Source organism: Salmo salar, chromosome ssa20, assembly GCF_905237065.1.
Source record: "Salmo salar chromosome ssa20, Ssal_v3.1, whole genome shotgun sequence".
NCBI lineage: Eukaryota > Metazoa > Chordata > Actinopteri > Salmoniformes > Salmonidae > Salmo > Salmo salar.
The window spans coordinates 94808883-94830709 of NC_059461.1; the positions used below are offsets into that span (position 1 = coordinate 94808883).

Genomic DNA, 21827 nt, shown 5'->3' on the forward strand with positions numbered 1-21827 from the left:
CCTAAACACCGTTTATCACTCCTGGTAACCTCCTAAACACCCTTTATCACTACTTCCTAAACACCCTTTATCACTACTGGTAACCTCCTAAACACCCTTTATAACTACTGGTAACCTCCTAAACACCCTTTATCACTACTGGTAACCTCCTAAACACCCTTTATCACTACCTCCTAAACACCCTTTATCACTACTGGTAACCTCCTAAACACCCTTTATCACTACTGGTAACCTCCTAAACACCCTTTATCACTACTAGTAATCTCCTAAACACCCTTTATAACTACTGGTAACCTCCTAAACACCCTTTATAACTACTGGTAACCTCCTAAACACCCTTTATCAATACCCCCTAAACACACTTTATCACTACTGGTAACCTCCTAAACGCCCTTCATCACTACCTCCTAAACACCCTTTATAACTACTGGTAATCTCCTAAACACCGTTTATCACTCCTGGTAACCTCCTAAAAACCCTTTATCACTACTTCCTAAACACCCTTTATCACTACTGGTAACCTCCTAAACACCCTTTATAACTATTCGTAACCTCCTAAACACCCTTTATCACTACCTCCTAAACACCCTTTATAACTACTGGCTACCTCCTAAACACCCTTTATCACTACTGGCAACCTCCTAAACACCCTTTATCACTACTGGTAACCTCCTAAACACCCTTTATCACTGCTGGTAACCTCCTAAACACCCTTTATAACTACTGGTAACCTCCTAAACACCCTTTATCAATACCCCCTAAACACACTTTATCACTACTGGTTTATCCTCCTAAACACCCTTTATCACTACTGGTAACCTCCTAAACACCCTTTATAACTATTCGTAACCTCCTAAACACCCTTTATCACTACCTCCTAAACACCCTTTATAACTACTGGCTACCTCCTAAACACTCTTTATCACTACTGGCAACCTCCTAAACACCCTTTATCACTACTGGTAACCTCCTAAACACCCTTTATCACTGCTGGTAACCTCCTAAACACCCTTTATAACTACTGGTAACCTCCTAAACACCCTTTATCAATACCCCCTAAACACACTTTATCACTACTGGTTTATCCTCCTAAACACCCTTTATCACTACTGGTAACCTCCTAAACACCCTTTATCACTACCTCCTAAACACCCTTTATCACTACTGGCAACCTCCTAAACACCCTTTATCACTACTGGTAACCTCCTAAACACCCTTTATCACTACTGGTAACCTCCTAAACACCCTTTATCACTACTGGTAACCTCCTAAACACCCTTTATCACTACTGGTAACCTCCTAAACACCCTTTATCACTACTGGTAACCTCTTAAACACCCTTTATAACTACTGGTAACCTCCAAAACACCCTTTATCACTAACTCCTAAACACCCTTTATAACTACTGGCAACCTCCTAAACACCCTTTATCACTACTGGTAACCTCCTAAACACCCTTTATAACTACTGGTAACCTCATAAACAACCTTTATCACTACTGGTAACCTCCAAAACACCCTTTATCACTACTGGTAACCTTCTAAACACCCTTTATAACTACTGGTAAACTCCTAAACACCCTTTATAACTACTGGTAACCTCCTAAACACCCTTTATAACTACTGGTAACCTCCTAAACTCCCTTTATAACTACTGGTAACCTCCTAAACACCCTTTATCACTACTAGTAATCTCCTAAACACCCTTTATAACTACTGGTAACCTCCTAAACACCCTTTATAACTACTGGTAACCTCCTAAACACCCTTTATCAATACCCCCTAAACACACTTTATCACTACTGGTAACCTCCTAAACGCCCTTCATCACTACCTCCTAAACACCCTTTATAACTACTGGTAATCTCCTAAACACCGTTTATCACTACTGGTAACCTCCTAAACACCCTTTATCACTACTTCCTAAACACCCTTTATCACTACTGGTAACCTCCTAAACACCCTTTATAAGTACTGGTAACCTCCTAAACATCCTTTATCACTACCTCCTAAACACCCTTTATAACTACTGGTAACCTCCTAAACACCCTTTATAACTACTGGTAATCTCCTCAACACCCTTTATCACTACCTCCTAAACACCCTTTATCACTACTGGTAACCTCCTAAACACCTTTTATCACTACTTGTAACCTCCTAAACACCCTTTATAACTACTGGTAACCTCCTAAACACCCTTTATAACTACTGGTAACCTCCTAAACACCCTTCATCACTACCTCCTAAACACCCTTTATAACTACTGGCAACCTCCTAAACACCCTTTATAACTACTGGTAACCTCATAAACACACTTTATCACTACTGGTAACCTCCTAAACACCCTTTATCACTACTGGTAACCTCCTAAACACCCTTTATAACTACTGGTAAGCTCCTAAACATCCTTTATAACTACTGGTAACGTCCTAAACAACCTTTATAACTACTGGTAACCTCCTAAACACCCTTTATCACTACTGGTAACCTCCTAAACACCCTTTATAACTACTGGTAATCTCCTAAACACCCTTTATAACTACTGGTAATCTCCTACACACCCTTTATCACTACTGGTAACCTCCTAAACACCCTTTATCACTACCTCCTAAACACCCTTTATCACTACTGGTAACCTCCTAAACACCCTTTATAACTACTGGTAACCTCCTAAACACCCTTTATAACTACTGGTAACCTCCTAAACACCCTTTATCAATACCCCCTAAAGACACTTTATCACTACTGGTAACCTCCTAAACACCCTTTATAACTACCTCGTAAACACCCTTTATAACTACCTCCTAAACACCCTTTATCACTACTGGTAACCTCCTAAACACCCTTTATAACTACTGGCAACCTCCTAAACACCCTTTATAACTACTGGTAACCTCCTAAACACCCTTTATCACTACTAGTAACCTCCTAAACACCCTTTATCACTACTAGTAACCTCCTAAACACCCTTTATAACTACTGGTAACCTCCGTCAACACCCTTTATCACTACCTCCTAAACACCCTTTATCACTACTGGTAACCTCCTAAACACCCTTTATCACTACTGGTAACCTCCTAAACACCCTTTATAACTACTGGTATCCTCCTAAACACCCTTTATCACTACCTCCTAAACACCCTTTATAACTACTGGCAACCTCCTAAAAACCCTTTATCACTACTGGTAACCTCCTAAACACCCTTTATCACTACTGGTAACCTCCTAAACACCCTTTATAACTACTGGTAACCTCCTAAACACCCTTTATCACTACTGGTAACCTCCTAAACACCCTTTATCACTACTGGTAACCTCGTAAACACCCTTTATAACTACTGGTAACCTCCTAAACACCCTTTATCACTACTGGTAACCTCCTAAACACCCTTTATAACTACTGGTAACCTCCTAAACACCCTTTATCACTACTGGTAACCTCCTAAACACCCTTTATCACTACTGGTAACCTCCTAAACACCCTTTATAACTACTGGTAACCTCCTAAACACCCTTTATCACTACTGGTAACCTCCTAAACACCCTTTATCACTACTGGTAACCTCCTAAACACCCTTTATAACTACTGGTAACCTCCTAAACACCCTTTATAACTACTGGTAACCTCCTAAACACCCTTTATCACTACTGGTAACCTCCTAAACACCCTTTATAACTACTGGTAACCTCCTAAACACCCTTTATAACTACTGGTAACCTCATAAACACCCTTTATCACTACTGGTAACCTCCTAAACACCCTTTATCACTACTGGTAACCTTCTAAACACCCTTTATAACTACTGGTAACCTCCTAAACACACTTTATAACTACTGGTAACCTCCTAAACACCCTTTATCAATACCCCCTAAACACACTTTATCACTACTGGTAACCTCCTAAACGCTCTTCATCACTACCTACTAAACACCCTTTATAACTACTGGTAACCTCATAAACACACTTTATCACTACTGGTAACCTCCTAAACACCCTTTATCACTACTAGTAACCTCCTAAACACCCTTTATAACTACTGGTAATCTCCTAAACACCCTTTATAACTACCTCGTAAACACCCTTTATAACTACCTCCTAAACACCCTTTATCACTACTGGTAACCTCCTAAACACCCTTTATCACTACTAGTAACCTCCTAAACACCCTTTATCACTTCTAGTAACCTCCTAAACACCCTTTATAACTACTGGTAACCTCCTAAACACCCTTTATCAATACCCCCTAAACACACTTTATCACTACTGGTAACCTCCTAAACGCCCTTCATCACTACTTCCTAAACACCCTTTATAACTACTGGTAATCTCCTAACCACCGTTTATCACTACTGGTAACCTCATAAACACACTTTATCACTACTGGTAACCTCCTAAACACCCTTTATCACTACTGGTAACCTCATAAACACACTTTATCACTACTGGCAACCTCCTAAACACCCTTTATCACTACTGGTAACCTCCTAAACACCCTTTATAACTACTGGTAACCACCTAAACACCCTTTGTAACTACTGGTAACCTCCTAAACACCCTTTATCACTACTGTCAACCTCCTAAACAGCCTTTATCACTACTGGTAACCTCATAAACACCCTTTATAACTACTGGTAACCTCATAAACACCCTTTATCAATACTGGTAACCTCCTAAACACCCTTTATAACTACTGGTAACCTCCAAAACACCCTTTATAACTGCTGGTAACCTCCTAATCACCCTTTATCACTACTGGTAACCTCATAAACACCCTTTATCACTATCTCCTAAACACCCTTTATAACTACTCGTAACCTCCTAAACACCCTTTATAACTACTGGTAACCTCCTAAACACCCTTTGTAACTACTGGTAACCTCCTAAACACCCTTTATCACTACTGGTAACCTCATAAACACCCTTTATAACTACTGGTAACCTCCTAAACACCCTTTATCACTATCTCCTAAACACCCTTTATCACTACTGGTAACCTCCAGACCAGTCTTGTAGTCTGTGTCACATGGAGTACAAAGAGTGGAATGCTACCACCAAACAGGTCTGGATTTCAGGCTACCTGCTTTCTATGAAGTCATCAATATAAGTAGAAGAATGAAGACAAAGAAAGGGAAAGCCAGTTCCCATAAGGAGAGGTAATGATTTGACAGGGAGGGAAGGCCAGTTCCCATAAGGAGAGATAATGATTTGACAGGGAGCGAAGGCCAGTTCCCATAAGGAGAGGTAATGATTTGACAGGGAGCGAAGGCCAGTTCCCATAAGGAGAGGTATTGATTTGACAGGGAGGGAAGGCCAGTTCCCATAAGGAGAGGTAATGATTTGACATTTGTTATTATGAAACATGAAACACACACTATTAAATACAAGCCAGATCAAAAGCTGCAAAGCAATTATGGTTGACCAGAGATATATCTACCATTATGTTGACCAGAGATATATCTACCATTATGGTTGACCAGAGATATATCTACCATTATGGTTGACCAGTAGTGATATATCTACCATTATGGTTGACCAGAGATATATCTACCATTATGGTTGACCAGTGATATATCTACCATTATGGTTGACCAGTAGTGATATATCTACCATTATGGTTGACCAGAGATATATCTACCATTATGGTTGACCAGTAGTGATATATCTACCATTATGGTTGACCAGAGATATATCTACCATTATGGTTGACCAGAGATATATCTACCATTATGGTTGACCAGAGATATATCTACCATTATGGTTGACCAGAGATATATCTACCATTATGGTTGACCAGAGATATATCTACCATTATGGTTGACCAGAGATATATCTACCATTATGGTTGACCAAAGATATATCTACCATTATGGTTGACCAGAGATATATCTACCATTATTGTTGACCAGCGATATATCTACCATTATGGTGACCAGTATTGATATATCTACCATTATGGTTGACCAGAGATATATCTACCATTATGGTTGACCAGTAGTGATATATCTACCATTATGTTGACCAGAGATATATCTACCATTATGGTTGACCAGAGATATATCTACCATTATGTTTGACCAGAGATATATCTACCATTATGGTTGACCAGTAGTGATATATCTACCATTATGGTTGACCAGAGATATATCTACCATTATGGTTGACCAAAGATATATCTACCATTTTGGTTGACCAGAGATATATCTACCATTATGGTTGACCAGAGATATATCTACCATTATGTTGACCAGAGATATATCTACCATTATGGTTGACCAGAGATATATCTACCATTATGGTTGACCAGAGATATATCTACCATTATGGTTGACCAGTAGTGATATATCTACCATTATGGTTGACCAGAGATATATCTACCATTATGGTTGACCAGTAGTGATATATCTACCATTATGGTTGACCAGAGATATATCTACCATTATGTTGACCAGAGATATATCTACCATTTTGGTTGACCAGAGATATATCTACCATTATGGTTGACCAGTGATATATCTACCATTATGGTTGACCAGAGATATGTCTACCATTATGGTTGACCAGAGATATATCTACCATTATGGTTGACCAGTAGTGATATATCTACCATTATGTTGACCAGTAGTGATATAGCTACCATTATGGTTGACCAGAGATATATCTACCATTATGGTTGACTAGAGATGTATCTACCATTATGGTTGACCAGTAGTGTTATATCTACCATTATGGTTGACCAGTAGTGATATATCTACCATTATGGTTGACCAGTGATATATCTACCATTATGTTGACCAGTAGTGATATAGCTACCATTATGGTTGACTAGAGATATATCTACCATTATGGTTGACCAGTGATATATCTACCATTATGGTTGACCAGAGATATGTCTACCATTATGGTTGACCAGAGATATATCTACCATTATGGTTGACCAGTAGTGATATATCTACCATTATGTTGACCAGTAGTGATATAGCTACCATTATGGTTGACCAGAGATATATCTACCATTATGGTTGACTAGAGATGTATCTACCATTATGGTTGACCAGTAGTGTTATATCTACCATTATGGTTGACCAGTAGTGATATATCTACCATTATGGTTGACCAGTGATATATCTACCATTATGTTGACCAGTAGTGATATAGCTACCATTATGGTTGACTAGAGATATATCTACCATTATGGTTGACCAGAGATATATCTACCATTATGGTTGACCAGTAGTGATATATCTACCATTATGTTGACCAGCAGTGATATATCTACCATTATGGTTGACCAGTAGTGATATATCTACCATTATGGTTGACCAGAGATATATCTACCATTATGGTTGACCAGTAGTGATATATCTACCATTATGTTGACCAGTAGTGATATATCTACCATTATGGTTGACCAGAGATATATCTACCATTATGGTTGACCAGTAGTGATATATCTACCATTATGTTGACCAGTGATATATCTACCATTATGGTTGACCAGAGATATATCTACCATTATGGTTGACCAGTAGTGATATATCTACCATTATGTTGACCAGTAGTGATATATCTACCATTATGGTTGACCAGAGATATAGCTACCATTATGGTTGACCAGTAGTGATATATCTACCATTATGGTTGACCAGTATTGATATATCTTCCATTATGGTTGACCAGTAGTGATATATCTACCATTATGTTGACCAGTAGTGATATATCTACCATTATGGTTGACCAGTAGTGATATATCTACCATTATGGTTGACCAGTAGTGATATATCTACCATTATGTTGACCAGTATTGATATATCTACCATTATGGTTGACCAGTAGTGATATATCTACCATTATGTTGACCAGTATTGATATATCTACCATTATGTTGACCAGTATTGATATATCTACCATAATGTTGACCAGTATTGATATATCTACCATTATGTTGACCAGTATTGATATATCTACCATAATGTTGACCAGTAGTGATACATCTACCATTATGTTGACCAGTATTGATATATCTACTATTATGTTGACCAGTATTGATATATCTACCATAATGTTGACCAGTAGTGATACATCTACAACCGTGTACGACTGTTACTAGGGTGACTAAGTCACTAGGTTACTACATTCACACTCTGATACGCATCACTTGCTGTACTTCAAATGGAGCAGAACAACTTGTTCTTGATAATAACGTGATAAGTTGATAACGTTGTTATTTACATAATAAACCGTTTCAACTCAAAGGACAGTAGATAAGTATGAATAAAGATATTGAGCCATTTCAACTCAAATGACAGCACATACGTATGAATGACCTTAGATACTGTGTATATGAATAAAGGTAATGAACCATTTCAACTCAAAAGACAGTAGATGAGTCGGATGTGGCAGGGCTTGAAAACTTTTATGGACTCCAAAGGTAAACCCAGACGCGAGCTGCCCAGATGAGCTAAATGCCTTTTATGCTCGCTTTGAGGCAAGCAACACTGAAGCATGCATGGGAGCACCAGCTGTTCTGGATGACTGTGTGATAACGCTCTCGGTAGCCGATGTGAATAAAACCTTTAAACAGGTCAACATTCAAAAAGCCGCTGGGCCAGACGGATTACCAGGACGTGTACTCAAAGCATTCGCGGACCAACTGTCAAGTGTCTTGACATTTTCAACCTCTCCCTGACCGAGTCTGTAATACCTACATACCTACACCACCAGACCATCCCCCAGTGGCCAAACACGACTCCAACACCATCATTAAGTTTACCGACAACACAACAGTGGTAGGCCTGATCACCGACAACGATGAGATGGCGTATAGGGAGGTCAGAGAACTGGCAGTGTGGTGCCAGGACAACAACCTTTCCCTCAATATGAGCAAGACAAAGGAGCTGATCATGGACTACAGGAAAAGGTGGGCCGAACAGGCCCCCATTAATATCGACGGGGCTGTAGTGGAGCGGGTCGAGAGTTTCAAGTTCCTTGGTGTCCACATCACCAACGAACTATCATGGTCCAAACATACCAAGACAGGCGTGAAGAGGTCACGGCAAAACCTTTTCCCCCTCAGGAGACTGAAAATATTTGGCATGGGTCCCCAGATCCTCAAAAGGTTCTACAGCTGCACCATCGAGAGCATCCTGACCGGTTGCATCACCGCCTGGTATGGCAACTGCTCGGCATCTGACCATAAGGCGCTACAGAGGGTGTTGCGTACGGCCCAGTACAGGAGCCAAACTTCCTGCCATCCAGGACCTATATAATAGGCGGTGTCAGAGGAAGGCCCTTAAAATTGTCAGAGACTCCAGTCACCCAAGTTATAGACTGTTTTCTCTGCGATCGCACGGCAAGCGGTGCCAGAGCGCCAAGTCTAGGACCAAAAGGCTCCTCAACAGCTTCTACCCCTTTTGTACAGTGCTGCTACTCGTTGTTTATTATCTATGCATAATTACTTCACCTCTACCTACATGACTAAATTACCTCAACAATCCTGTACCCCTGCACACTGACTCGGTACCGGTACCCCCTGTATATAACCTCGTTATTGTTATTCTTATTGTGTTACATTTTATTATAATCTTTTACTTCAGTCTATTTTGGTAAATTCTTTCTCTTCTTGAACTGCAGTGTTGGGTAAGGGCTTGTAAATAAGCATTTCACAGTAAGGTCTACACTTGTTGTATTCAGTATTTCACGGTAAGGTCTACACTTGTTGTATTCAGCATTTCACGGTAAGGTCTACACTTGTTGTATTCGGCGCACGCGACAAATAAAGTTTGATTTGATGCGTATGAATAAAGGTAGTGAACAATTTCAACTGAAATGACAGTAGATATGTATGTATAAAGGTCATTCTTCCTTCTTTTTACATTGATGTTTTGGTCATTTAGCAGACACTCTTATCCGGAGTGACTTACAGTAAGTAAGGTAGGTAAAAACAACCACATATCACGGTCATTGCAAGTAAAAAAAAAAAAAAAATTGAAAACGACACGTTCTTTTCTCTGGTTTGTTGACAGGGTTCCGTAGCCTCCACATCAACGATCAGATGACACTCATCCAGTACTCCTGGATGAACCTGATGGTGTTCTCTCTGGGTTGGAGATCTTTCCAGAATGTCACCAGTGAATACTTATACTTCGCTCCTGATCTTATCCTTAGCCAGTAAGTTGTGTTAATGTTCTATATTAATCTGAATTGAATAATATATATATTTTTTTTTTCTTTCACTTATCCAACTATTTCGTTAAACAATTAAAAAACCCCACTATGATATATCTCTATATTAATATTGTATTGTCTCCCAGGGATCGTATGAGGAGATCTCCCATTTATGATCTGTGTCTGGCCATGCAGTTCATCCCTCAGGAGTTCACCAGCCTCCAAGTCACCAAAGAGGAGTTCCTCTGTATGAAAGCCATCATGATTCTCAACACTGGTAAACACAACACAGTACCACTTCCTCTTTAAAACATTAAATTGACTGATGACCCTACGCTACCTTTCCTGGCCCACAGTGTCACGGCTGTCGAAAGGAGAGGACCAAGGTGCAGCATGTGTGTAGTTCCACATTTTTATTTACGCTGTGAAACTCTGCAATACATCAAATAACTGAAATGACAAAACAACAAACCGTGACGCAGAGGAGAAACAAACACTACTCAAAAATAATCACCCACAAAACCCAGGAAGAAAAACCCCTACTTAAATATGATCTCCAATTAGAGACAACGAGGACCAGCTGCCTCTAATTGGAGATCATCCCAAACAAACCAACATAGAAATACAAAAACTAGAACCTAAGAACATAGAAATAGAAAACTTAGAAAAACACAAAACACCCCCTGTCACGCCCTGACCTACTCTACCATAGAAAATAACATCTTACTATGGTCAGGACGTGACACACAGACTTCTGTTAGGATCAAATAAGAACAAACAGAAGACATCTGAAGCAGTTGGTAAAGTCTTGGTTACACTATTATCTCTGTCCCAAATGGTGCACTGTCCCATATAACCCATACGGCTCTGGTCAGAAGTAGCGTACTATATAGGGAACAGGGTTTCATTTGGGACACATATATTGCCACCAGATGTAGAAATATACAATGTTTCATAATGTGTTGTTGAACTGGGAAAAAGTGAACTGGGACAAGGCAGGATTTATGAAGCAGCTGTTATTAAGTAACTGTTTTACATTGACCTTTACATGAACAGAGACTGAAGATATCGAAAAAACAAGTTCACGGTCAGGTCTCAAGAAACCCAAAGGAACATCCACTTTAGTTCTAAAAAGTGAAAACAGATTTTATGAGAGTAGTTGACATATCCACAAAGTTATTAAAGTAAAGTATAGTCAAGACTAAGATAAAGATGAAGTTAAACACATGGTACACAGACAGTGATGTTGTAAGCCTAAAAAAAAAAAAAAAATTGTCACTATTTATGTCACTGTCTCTCTCACTTTCTCCCTGGTACTTCAGGAGAACACATAGTAGGCTTTGTGGCTGCATATTTACACTGGATATTTCACACTGTATATTTACACTGCATAATTACACTGCATATTTACACTGTGTATTTACACTACATATTTAACACTGCATATTTACACTACATATTTAACACTACACTACATATTTGCTCACTCATGTGGAAAATAAAATTACCTCAAGACAAATTATGTAATTCTTAGTCTAATGGTCCATTTATATTGAAATGATGCGAGATGATTAAATGCCCAGTGCAGTCAAAAAATGTGATTTTCCTGTGTTTTATGTATAGTTTTACACTACGATGTTGGAATAATACTGTGAAATTGTGAAAAGGATGATAATGCTCTTGTAGTGTAGGAGCTGTTTGAAAAGACTTCCTGAAATTACAGCCTTTTGTTTTGATGGGATGAATTATTGTCCTTCCATGGTGACATCACCATGTGGTAAATTAGTTAAATGAATTACACCAATAAGAACGAGAGTTCCAAACCTCTCTGCCAATAACAACTAAAGTAGTTTTCCCCTCCCCACACAGGCAATCCCAGCAAAATTCTTGCTTGAGAAATTGCGCTTTGCTAAGAAATTATTTTTGTTTCTTTTTGTCTAAAATATAGTTTGCATCCCAAATGGCACCCTATTCCCTATATAGTGCACTACTTTGGATCGGATGCCTATGGACCCTGATTAAAAGTAGTGCTCTATACAGGAAATAGGGTGCCATTTGGATGAAGCCATATTGTTTCTGGGTTGATGACCCATTGTCCCTTGTCTCTCTTCGTAGTTCCATTGGAGGGTTTAAAGAGCCAGGCCCAGTTTGAGGAGATGAGACAGAACTACATTCGGGAGCTGACCAAGGCTATCCATCTGAAGGAGAGAGGCATGCTGGCCTCCTCTCAACGCTTCTATCATCTCACCAAGCTCATGGATGCCATGCATGAGGTACTGGACAGGACAGGAAGTCACTGCTCTATCATAAGCCCTGTTTATACCTGCTTCTAACATGCGTCCATGCGTCCATTGTCCTGATCACATTGTGATCTGATTTTGATTACATCTTCCTGACCATCTCCGGAGGTAGTCGAAGACGCACCTTGTACAGATATCCTTTAAGTGCAACTGAATCCGGTCAACCAAAGTGTATAAATTTGGCCAACATCACGGGCCCTGTACCTTTATATCAAGGTATAATGTGGAGGTTTAATGTTCCCCTTTACCTTTATATCAAGGTATAATGTGGATGTCTAATGTTCCCCTGTACCTTTATATCAAGGTATAATGTGGAGGTATAATGTTCCCCTGTACCTTTATATCAAGGTATAATGTGGAGGTTTAATGTTACCCTGTACCTTTATATCAAGGTATAATGTTCCCCTGTACCTTTATATCAATGTATAATGTGGTATAATGTTACCCTGTACCTTTATATCAAGGTATAATGTGGAGGTTTAATGTTCCCCTGTACCTTTATATCAAGGTTTAATGTTCCCCTGTACCTTTATATCAAGGTATAATGTGGTTTAATGTTCCCCTGTACCTTTATATCAAGGTATAATGGGGTATAATGTTCCCCTGTACCTTTATATCAAGGTATAATGTGGAGGTATAATGTTCCCCTGTACCTTTATATCAAGGTATAATGTGGTTTAATGTTCCCCTGTACCTTTATATCAAGGTATAATGTGGAGGTATAATGTTCCCCTGTACCATTATATCAAGGTATAATGTTCCCCTGTACCTTTATATCAAGGTATAATGTGGAGGTATAATGTTCCACTGTACCTTTTTAATCAAGGTATAATGTTCCCCTGTACCTTTATATCAAGGTATAATGTGGAGGTATAATGTTCCCCTGTACCTTTATATCAAGGAATAATGTGGAGGTATAATGTTCCCCTGTACCTTTATATCAAGGTCTAATGTTCCCCTGTACCTTTATATCAAGGTATAATGTGGTTTAATGTTCCCCTGTACCTTTATATCAAGGTATATTGTAGAGGTATAATGTTCCCCTGTACCTTTATATCAAGGTATAATGTTCCCCTGTACCTTTATATCAAGGTATAATGGGGTATAATGTTCCCCTGTACCTTTATATCAAGGTTTAATGTTCCCCTGTACCTTTATATCAAGGTATAATGGGGTATAATGTTCCCCTGTACCTTTTTAATCAAGGTATAATGTGGTATAATGTTCCCCTGTACCTTTATATCAAGGTATAATGTGGAGGTTTAATGTTCCCCTGTACCTTTATATCAAGGTATAATGTGGAGGTTTAATGTTCCCCTGTACCTTTATATCAAGCTATAATGTTCCCCTGTACCTTTGTATCAAGGTATAATGTGGTATAATGTTCCCCTGTACCTTTATATCAAGGTATAATGTTCCCCTGTACCTTTATATCAAGGTATAATGTGGAGGTATAATGTTCCCCTGTACCTTTATATCAAGGTATAATGTGGAGGTTTAATGTTACCCTGTACCTTTATATCAAGGTATAATGTTCCCCTGTACCTTTATATCAAGTTATAATGTGGTATAATGTTCCCCTGTACCTTTATATCAAGGTATAATGTGGAGGTTTAATGTTACCCTGTACCTTTATATCAAGGTATAATGTTCCCCTGTACCTTTATATCAAGGTATAATGTGGTTTAATGTTCCCCTGTACCTTTATATCAAGGTATAATGTTCCCCTGTACCTTTATATCAAGTTATAATGTGGTTTAATGTTCCCCTGTACCTTTATATCAAGGTATAATGTTCCCCTGTACCTTTATATCAAGGTATAATGTGGTATAATGTTCCCCTGTACCTTTATATCAAGGTATAATGTGGTTTAATGTTCCCCTGTACCTTTATATCAAGGTATAATGTTCCCCTGTACCTTTATATCAAGGTATAATGTAGTATAATGTTCCCCTGTACCTTTATATCAAGGTATAATGTGGTCCAATGTTCCCCTGTACCTTTATATCAAGGTATAATGTGGAGGTTTAATGTTCCCCTGTACCTTGATATCAAGGTATATTGTAGAGGTATAATGTTCCCCTGTACCTTTATATCAAGGTATAATGTTCTCCTGCACCTTTATATCAAGGTATAATGTGGTATAATGTTCCCCTGTACCTTTATATCAAGGTATAATGTGGAGGTATAATGTTCCCCTGTACCTTTATATCAAGGTATAATGTGGAGGTCTAATGTTCCCCTGTACCTTTATATCAAGGTAAAATGTTCCCCTGTACCTTTATATCAAGGTATAATGTGGTATAATGTTCCCCTGTACCTTTATATCAAGGTATAATGTTCCCCTGTACCTTTATATCAAGGTATAATGTGGTTTAATGTTCCCCTGTACCTTTATATCAAGGTATAATGTTCCCCTGTACCTTTATATCAAGGTATAATGTAGTATAATGTTCCCCTGTACCTTTATATCAAGGTATAATGTGGTCCAATGTTCCCCTGTACCTTTATATCAAGGTATAATGTGGAGGTTTAATGTTCCCCTGTACCTTGATATCAAGGTATATTGTAGAGGTATAATGTTCCCCTGTACCTTTATATCAAGGTATAATGTTCTCCTGCACCTTTATATCAAGGTATAATGTGGTATAATGTTCCCCTGTACCTTTATATCAAGGTATAATGTGGAGGTATAATGTTCCCCTGTACCTTTATATCAAGGTAAAATGTTCCCCTGTACCTTTATATCAAGGTATAATGTTCCCCTGTACCTTCTATCAAGGTATAATGTGGTATAATGTTCCCCTGTACCTTTATATCAAGGTATAATGTGGTTTAATGTTCCCCTGTACCTTTATATCAAGGTATAATGTGGAGGTATAATGTTCCCCTGTACCTTTATATCAAGGTATAATGTTCCCCTGTACCTTTATATCAAGGTATAATGTTCCCCTGTACCTTTATATCAAGGTATAATGTGGAGGTTTAATGTTCCCCTGTACCTTTATATCAAGGTTTAATGTTCCCCTGTACCTTTATATGAAGGTATAATGTGGTATAATGTTCCCCTGTACCTTTATATCAAGGTATAATGTTCCCCTGTACCTTTTTAATCAAGGTATAATGTGGTATAATGTTCCCCTGTACCTTTATATCAAGGTATAATGTGGAGGTATAATGTTCCCCTGTACCTTTATATCAAGGTATAATGTTCCCCTGTACCTTTATATCAAGGTATAATGTGGTATAATGTTCCCCTGTACCTTTATATCAAGGTATAATGTGGAGGTATAATGTTCCCCTGTACCTTTATATCAAGGTATAATGTTCCCCTGTACCTTTATATCAAGGTATAATGTGGTATAATGTTCCCCTGTACCTTTATATCAAGGTATAATGTGGAGGTATAATGTTCCCCTGTACCTTTATATCAAGGTATAATGTGGAGGTTTAATGTTACCCTGTACCTTTATATCAAGGTATAATGTTCCCCTGTACCTTTATATCAAGGTATAATGTGGAGGTCTAATGTTCCCCTGTACCTTTATATCAAGGTATAATGTTCCCCTGTACCTTTATATCAAGTTATAATGTGGTTTAATGTTCCCCTGTACCTTTATATCAAGGTATAATGTTCCCCTGTATCTTTATATCAAGGTATAATGTAGTATAATGTTCCCCTGTACCTTTATATCAAGGTATAATGTGGTCTAATGTTCCCCTGTACCTTTATATCAAGGTATAATGTGGAGGTTTAATGTTCCCCTGTACCTTTATATCAAGGTATAATGTGGAGGTATAATGTTCCCCTGTACCTTTATATCAAGGTTTAATGTTCCCCTGTACCTTTATATCAAGGTATAATGTGGTTTAATGTTCCCCTGTACCTTTATATCAAGGTATAATGTGGAGGTATAATGTTCCACTGTACCTTTATATCAAGGTATAATGTGGAGGTATATTGTTCCCCTGTACCTTTATATCAAGGTATAATGTTCCCCTGTACCTTCTATCAAGGTATAATGTGGTATAATGTTCCCCTGTACACTTTATATCAAGGTATAATGTGGTTTAATGTTCCCCTGTACCTTTATATCAAGGTATAATGTGGAGGTTTAATGTTCCCCTGTACCTTTATATCAAGGTATAATGGGGTATAATGTTCCTCTGTACCTTTTTAATCAAGGTATAATGTGGAGGTTTAATGTTCCCCTGTACCTTTATATCAAGGTATAATGTTCCCCTGTACCTTTATATCAAGGTATAATGTGGTATAATGTTCCCCTGTACCTTTATATCAAGGTATAATGTGGAGGTATAATGTTCCCCTGTACCTTTATATCAAGGTATAATGTGGAGGTTTAATGTTACCCTGTACCTTTATATCAAGGTATAATGTTCCCCTGTACCTTTAAATCAAGGTATAATGTGGAGGTATAATGTTCCCCTGTACCTTTATATCAAGGTTTAATGTGGAGGTATAATGTTCCCCTGTACCTTTATATCAAGGTATATTGTAGAGGTTTAATGTTACCCTGTACCTTTATATCAAGGTATAATGTTCCCCTGTACCTTTATATCAAGGTATAATGAGATCTAATGTTGCCCTGTACCTTTATATCAAGGTATAATGTGGAGGTTTAATGTTCCCCTGTACCTTTATATCAAGGTATAATGTTCCCCTGTACCTTTATTTCAAGGTATAATGTGGAGGTTTAATGTTACCCTGTACCTTTATATCAAGGTATAATGTGGTTTAATGTTCCCCTGTACCTTTATATCAAGGTATAATGTTCCCCTGTACCTTCTATCAAGGTATAATGTGGTATAATGTTCCCCTGTACCTTTATATCACGGTATAATGAGATCTAATGTTGCCCTGTACCTTTATATCAAGGTTTAATGTTCCCCTGTACCTTTATATCAAGGTATAATGTGGAGGTATAATGTTCCCCTGTACCTTTATATCAAGGTATAATGTGGAGGTTTAATGTTCCCCTGTACCTTTATATCAAGGTTTAATGTTAACCTGTACCTTTATATCAAGGTATAATGTGGAGGTATAATGTTCCCCTGTACCTTTATATCAAGGTATAATGGGGTATAATGTTCCCCTGTACCTTTATATCAAGGTATAATGCTCCCCTGTACCTTTATATCAAGGTATAATGTGGTATAATGTTCCCCTGTACATTTTTAATCAAGGTATAATGTGGAGGTATAATGTTCCCCTGTACCTTTATATCAAGGTATAATGTGGAGGTCTAATGTTCCCCTGTACCTTTATATCAAGGTATAATGTGGTATAATGTTCTCCTGTACCTTTATATCAAGGTATAATGTGGAGGTTTAATGTTCCCCTGTACCTTTATATCAAGGTATAATGTTCCCCTGTACCTTTATATCAAGGTATAATGTGGTTTAATGTTCCCCTGTACCTTTATATCAAGGTATAATGTTCCCCTGTACCTTTATATCAAGGTATAATGTGGAGGTATAATGTTCCCCTGTACCTTTATAACAAGGTATAATGTGGTATAATGTTCCCCTGTACCTTTAAATCAAGGTATAATGTGGAGGTTTAATGTTCCCCTGTACCTTTATATCAAGGTATAATGTTCCCCTGTACCATTATATCAAGGTATAATGTTCCCCTGTACCTTTATATCAAGGTATAATGTGGAGGTCTAATGTTCCCCTGTACCTTTATATCAAGGTATAATGTTCCCCTGTACCTTTATATCAAGGTATAATGTGGAGGTTTAATGTTCTCCTGTACCTTTATATCAAGGTATAATGTGGAGGTTTAATGTTCCCCTGTACCTTTATATCAAGGTTTAATGTTCCCCTGTACCTTTATATCAAGGTATAATGTGGTATAATGTTCTCCTGTTCCTTTATATCAAGGTATAATGTGGAGGTTTAATGTTCCCCTGTACCTTTATATCAAGGTTTAATGTTCCCCTGTACCTTTATATCAAGGTATAATGTGGTATAATGTTCTCCTGTACCTTTATATCAAGGTATAATGTGGAGGTTTAATGTTCCCCTGTACCTTTATATCAAGGTATAATGTGGTTTAATGTTCCCCTGTACCTTTATATCAAGGTATAATGTGGTCTAATGTTCCCCTGTACCTTTATATCAAGGTATAATGTTCCCCTGTACCTTTATATCAAGGTATAATGTGGTATAATGTTCCCCTGTACCTTCTATCAAGGTATAATGTGGTATAATGTTCCCCTGTACCTTTATATCAAGGTCTAATGTTCCCCTGTACCTTTATATCAAGGTATAATGTTCCCCTGTACCTTTATATCAAGGTATAATGTGGTCTAATGTTCCCCTGTACCTTTATATCAAGGTATGATGTGGTATAATGTTCTCTTGTACCTTTATATCAAGGTATAATGTGGAGGTTTAATGTTCCCCTGTACCTTTATATCAAGGTATAATGTGGTTTAATGTTCCCCTGTACCTTTATATCAAGGTATAATGTGGTCTAATGTTCCCCTGTACCTTTATATCAAGGTATAATGTTCCCCTGTACCTTTATATCAAGGTATAATGTGGTATAATGTTCCCCTGTACCTTCTATCAAGGTATAATGTGGTATAATGTTCCCCTGTACCTTTATATCAAGGTCTAATGTTCCCCTGTACCTTTATATCAAGGTATAATGTTCCCCTGTATCTTTATATCAAGGTATAATGTGGTTTAATGTTACCCTGTACCTTTATATCAAGGTATAATGTTCCCCTGTACCTTTCTATCAAGGTATGATGTGGTCTAATGTTCCCCTGTACCTTTGTATCAAGGTATAATGTGGTTTAATGTTCCCCTGTACCTTTATATCAAGGTATAATGTGGTTTAATGTTCCCCTGTACCTTTATATCAAGGTATAATGTGGTTTAATGTTCCCCTGTACCTTTATATCAAGGTATAATGTTCCCCTGTACCTTTATATCAAGGTATAATGTGGTTTAATGTTCCCCTGTACCTTTATATCAAGGTATAATGTTCCCCTGTACCTTTATATCAAGGTATAATGTGGAGGTTTAATGTTCTCCTGTACCTTTATATCAAGGTATAATGTGGAGGTTTAATGTTCCCCTGTACCTTTATATCAAGGTTTAATGTTCCCCTGTACCTTTATATCAAGGTATAATGTGGTATAATGTTCTCCTGTTCCTTTATATCAAGGTATAATGTGGAGGTTTAATGTTCCCCTGTACCTTTATATCAAGGTTTAATGTTCCCCTGTACCTTTATATCAAGGTATAATGTGGTATAATGTTCTCCTGTACCTTTATATCAAGGTATAATGTGGAGGTTTAATGTTCCCCTGTACCTTTATATCAAGGTATAATGTGGTTTAATGTTCCCCTGTACCTTTATATCAAGGTATAATGTGGTCTAATGTTCCCCTGTACCTTTATATCAAGGTATAATGTTCCCCTGTACCTTTATATCAAGGTATAATGTGGTATAATGTTCCCCTGTACCTTCTATCAAGGTATAATGTGGTATAATGTTCCCCTGTACCTTTATATCAAGGTCTAATGTTCCCCTGTACCTTTATATCAAGGTATAATGTTCCCCTGTACCTTTATATCAAGGTATAATGTGGTCTAATGTTCCCCTGTACCTTTATATCAAGGTATGATGTGGTATAATGTTCTCTTGTACCTTTATATCAAGGTATAATGTGGAGGTTTAATGTTCCCCTGTACCTTTATATCAAGGTATAATGTGGTTTAATGTTCCCCTGTACCTTTATATCAAGGTATAATGTGGTCTAATGTTCCCCTGTACCTTTATATCAAGGTCTAATGTTCCCCTGTACCTTTATATCAAGGTATAATGTTCCCCTGTATCTTTATATCAAGGTATAATGTGGTTTAATGTTACCCTGTACCTTTATATCAAGGTATAATGTTCCCCTGTACCTTTCTATCAAGGTATGATGTGGTCTAATGTTCCCCTGTACCTTTGTATCAAGGTATAATGTGGTTTAATGTTCCCCTGTACCTTTATATCAAGGTATAATGTGGAGGTATAATGTTCCCCTGAACCTTTATATCAAGGTATAATGTGGTTTAATGTTCCCCTGTACCTTTATATCAAGGTATAATGTTCCCCTGTACCTTTATATCAAGGTATAATGTTCCCCTGTACCTTTTTAATCAAGGTATAATGTGGAGGTATAATGTTCCCCTGTACCTTTATATCAAGGTATAATGTGGTATAATGTTCCCCTGTACCTTTATATCAAGGTATAATGTGGAGGTTTAATGTTCCCCTGTACCTTTATATCAAGGTATAATGTGGATGTCTAATGTTCCCCTCTACCTTTATATCAAGGTTTAATGTTCCCCTGTACCTTTATATCAAGGTATAATGCGGAGGTTTAATGTTCCCCTGTACCTTTATATCAAGGTTTAATGTTCCCCTGTACCTTTATATCAAGGTATAATGTGGTATAATGTTCTCCTGTACCTTTATATCAAGGTATAATGTGGAGGTATAATGTTCCCCTGTACCTTTATATCAAGGTATAATGTGGAGGTTTAATGTTCCCCTGTACCTTTATATCAAGGTATAATGTGGAGGTATAATGTTCCCCTGTACCTTTATATCAAGGTATAATGTTCCCCTGTACCTTTATATCAAGGTATAATGTGGATGTCTAATGTTCCCCTGTACCTTTATATCAAGGTTTAATGTTCCCCTGTACCTTTATATCAAGGTATAATGTGGAGGTTTAATGTTCCCCTGTACCTTTATATCAAGGTTTAATGTTCCCCTGTACCTTTATATCAAGGTATAATGTGGTTTAATGTTACCCTGTACCTTTATATCAAGGTATAATGTTCCCCTGTACCTTTATATCAAGGTATAATGAGATCTAATGTTGCCCTGTACCTTTATATCAAGGTATAATGTTCCCCTGTACCTTTATATCAAGGTATGATGTGGAGGTCTAATGTTCCCCTGTACCTTTATATCAAGGTATAATGTTCCCCTGTACCTTTATATCAAGGTATAATGTAGTATAATGTTCCCCTGTACCTTTATATCAAGGTTTAATGTTCCCCTGTACCTTTATGTCAAGGTATAATGTGGAGGTATAATGTTCCCCTGTACCTTTATATCAAGGTATAATGTTCCCCTGTACCTTTATATCAAGGTATAATGTGGTTTAATGTTCCCCTGTACCTTTATATCAAGGTATAATGTTACCCTGTACCTTTATATCAAGGTATAATGTTCCCCTGTACCTTTTTAATCAAGGTATAATGTGGAGGTATAATGTTCCCCTGTACCTTTATATCAAGGTATAATGTGGTATAATGTTCCCC

The 21827-nt window shown here is 37.7% G+C and overlaps 1 protein-coding gene across 1 annotated transcript in view; it reads left to right on the top strand.

Annotated features, from left to right (window-relative positions):
* The window catches only part of pgr (progesterone receptor), a 70354-nt gene that overhangs the window by 42174 nt on the left and 6353 nt on the right, over positions 1-21827 (top strand). Inside the window, 3 exon segments of the mRNA NM_001252363.1 lie at positions 10023-10167; positions 10311-10441; positions 12280-12437. Of these exon segments, the coding sequence (NP_001239292.1) occupies positions 10023-10167; positions 10311-10441; positions 12280-12437 (434 nt within the window).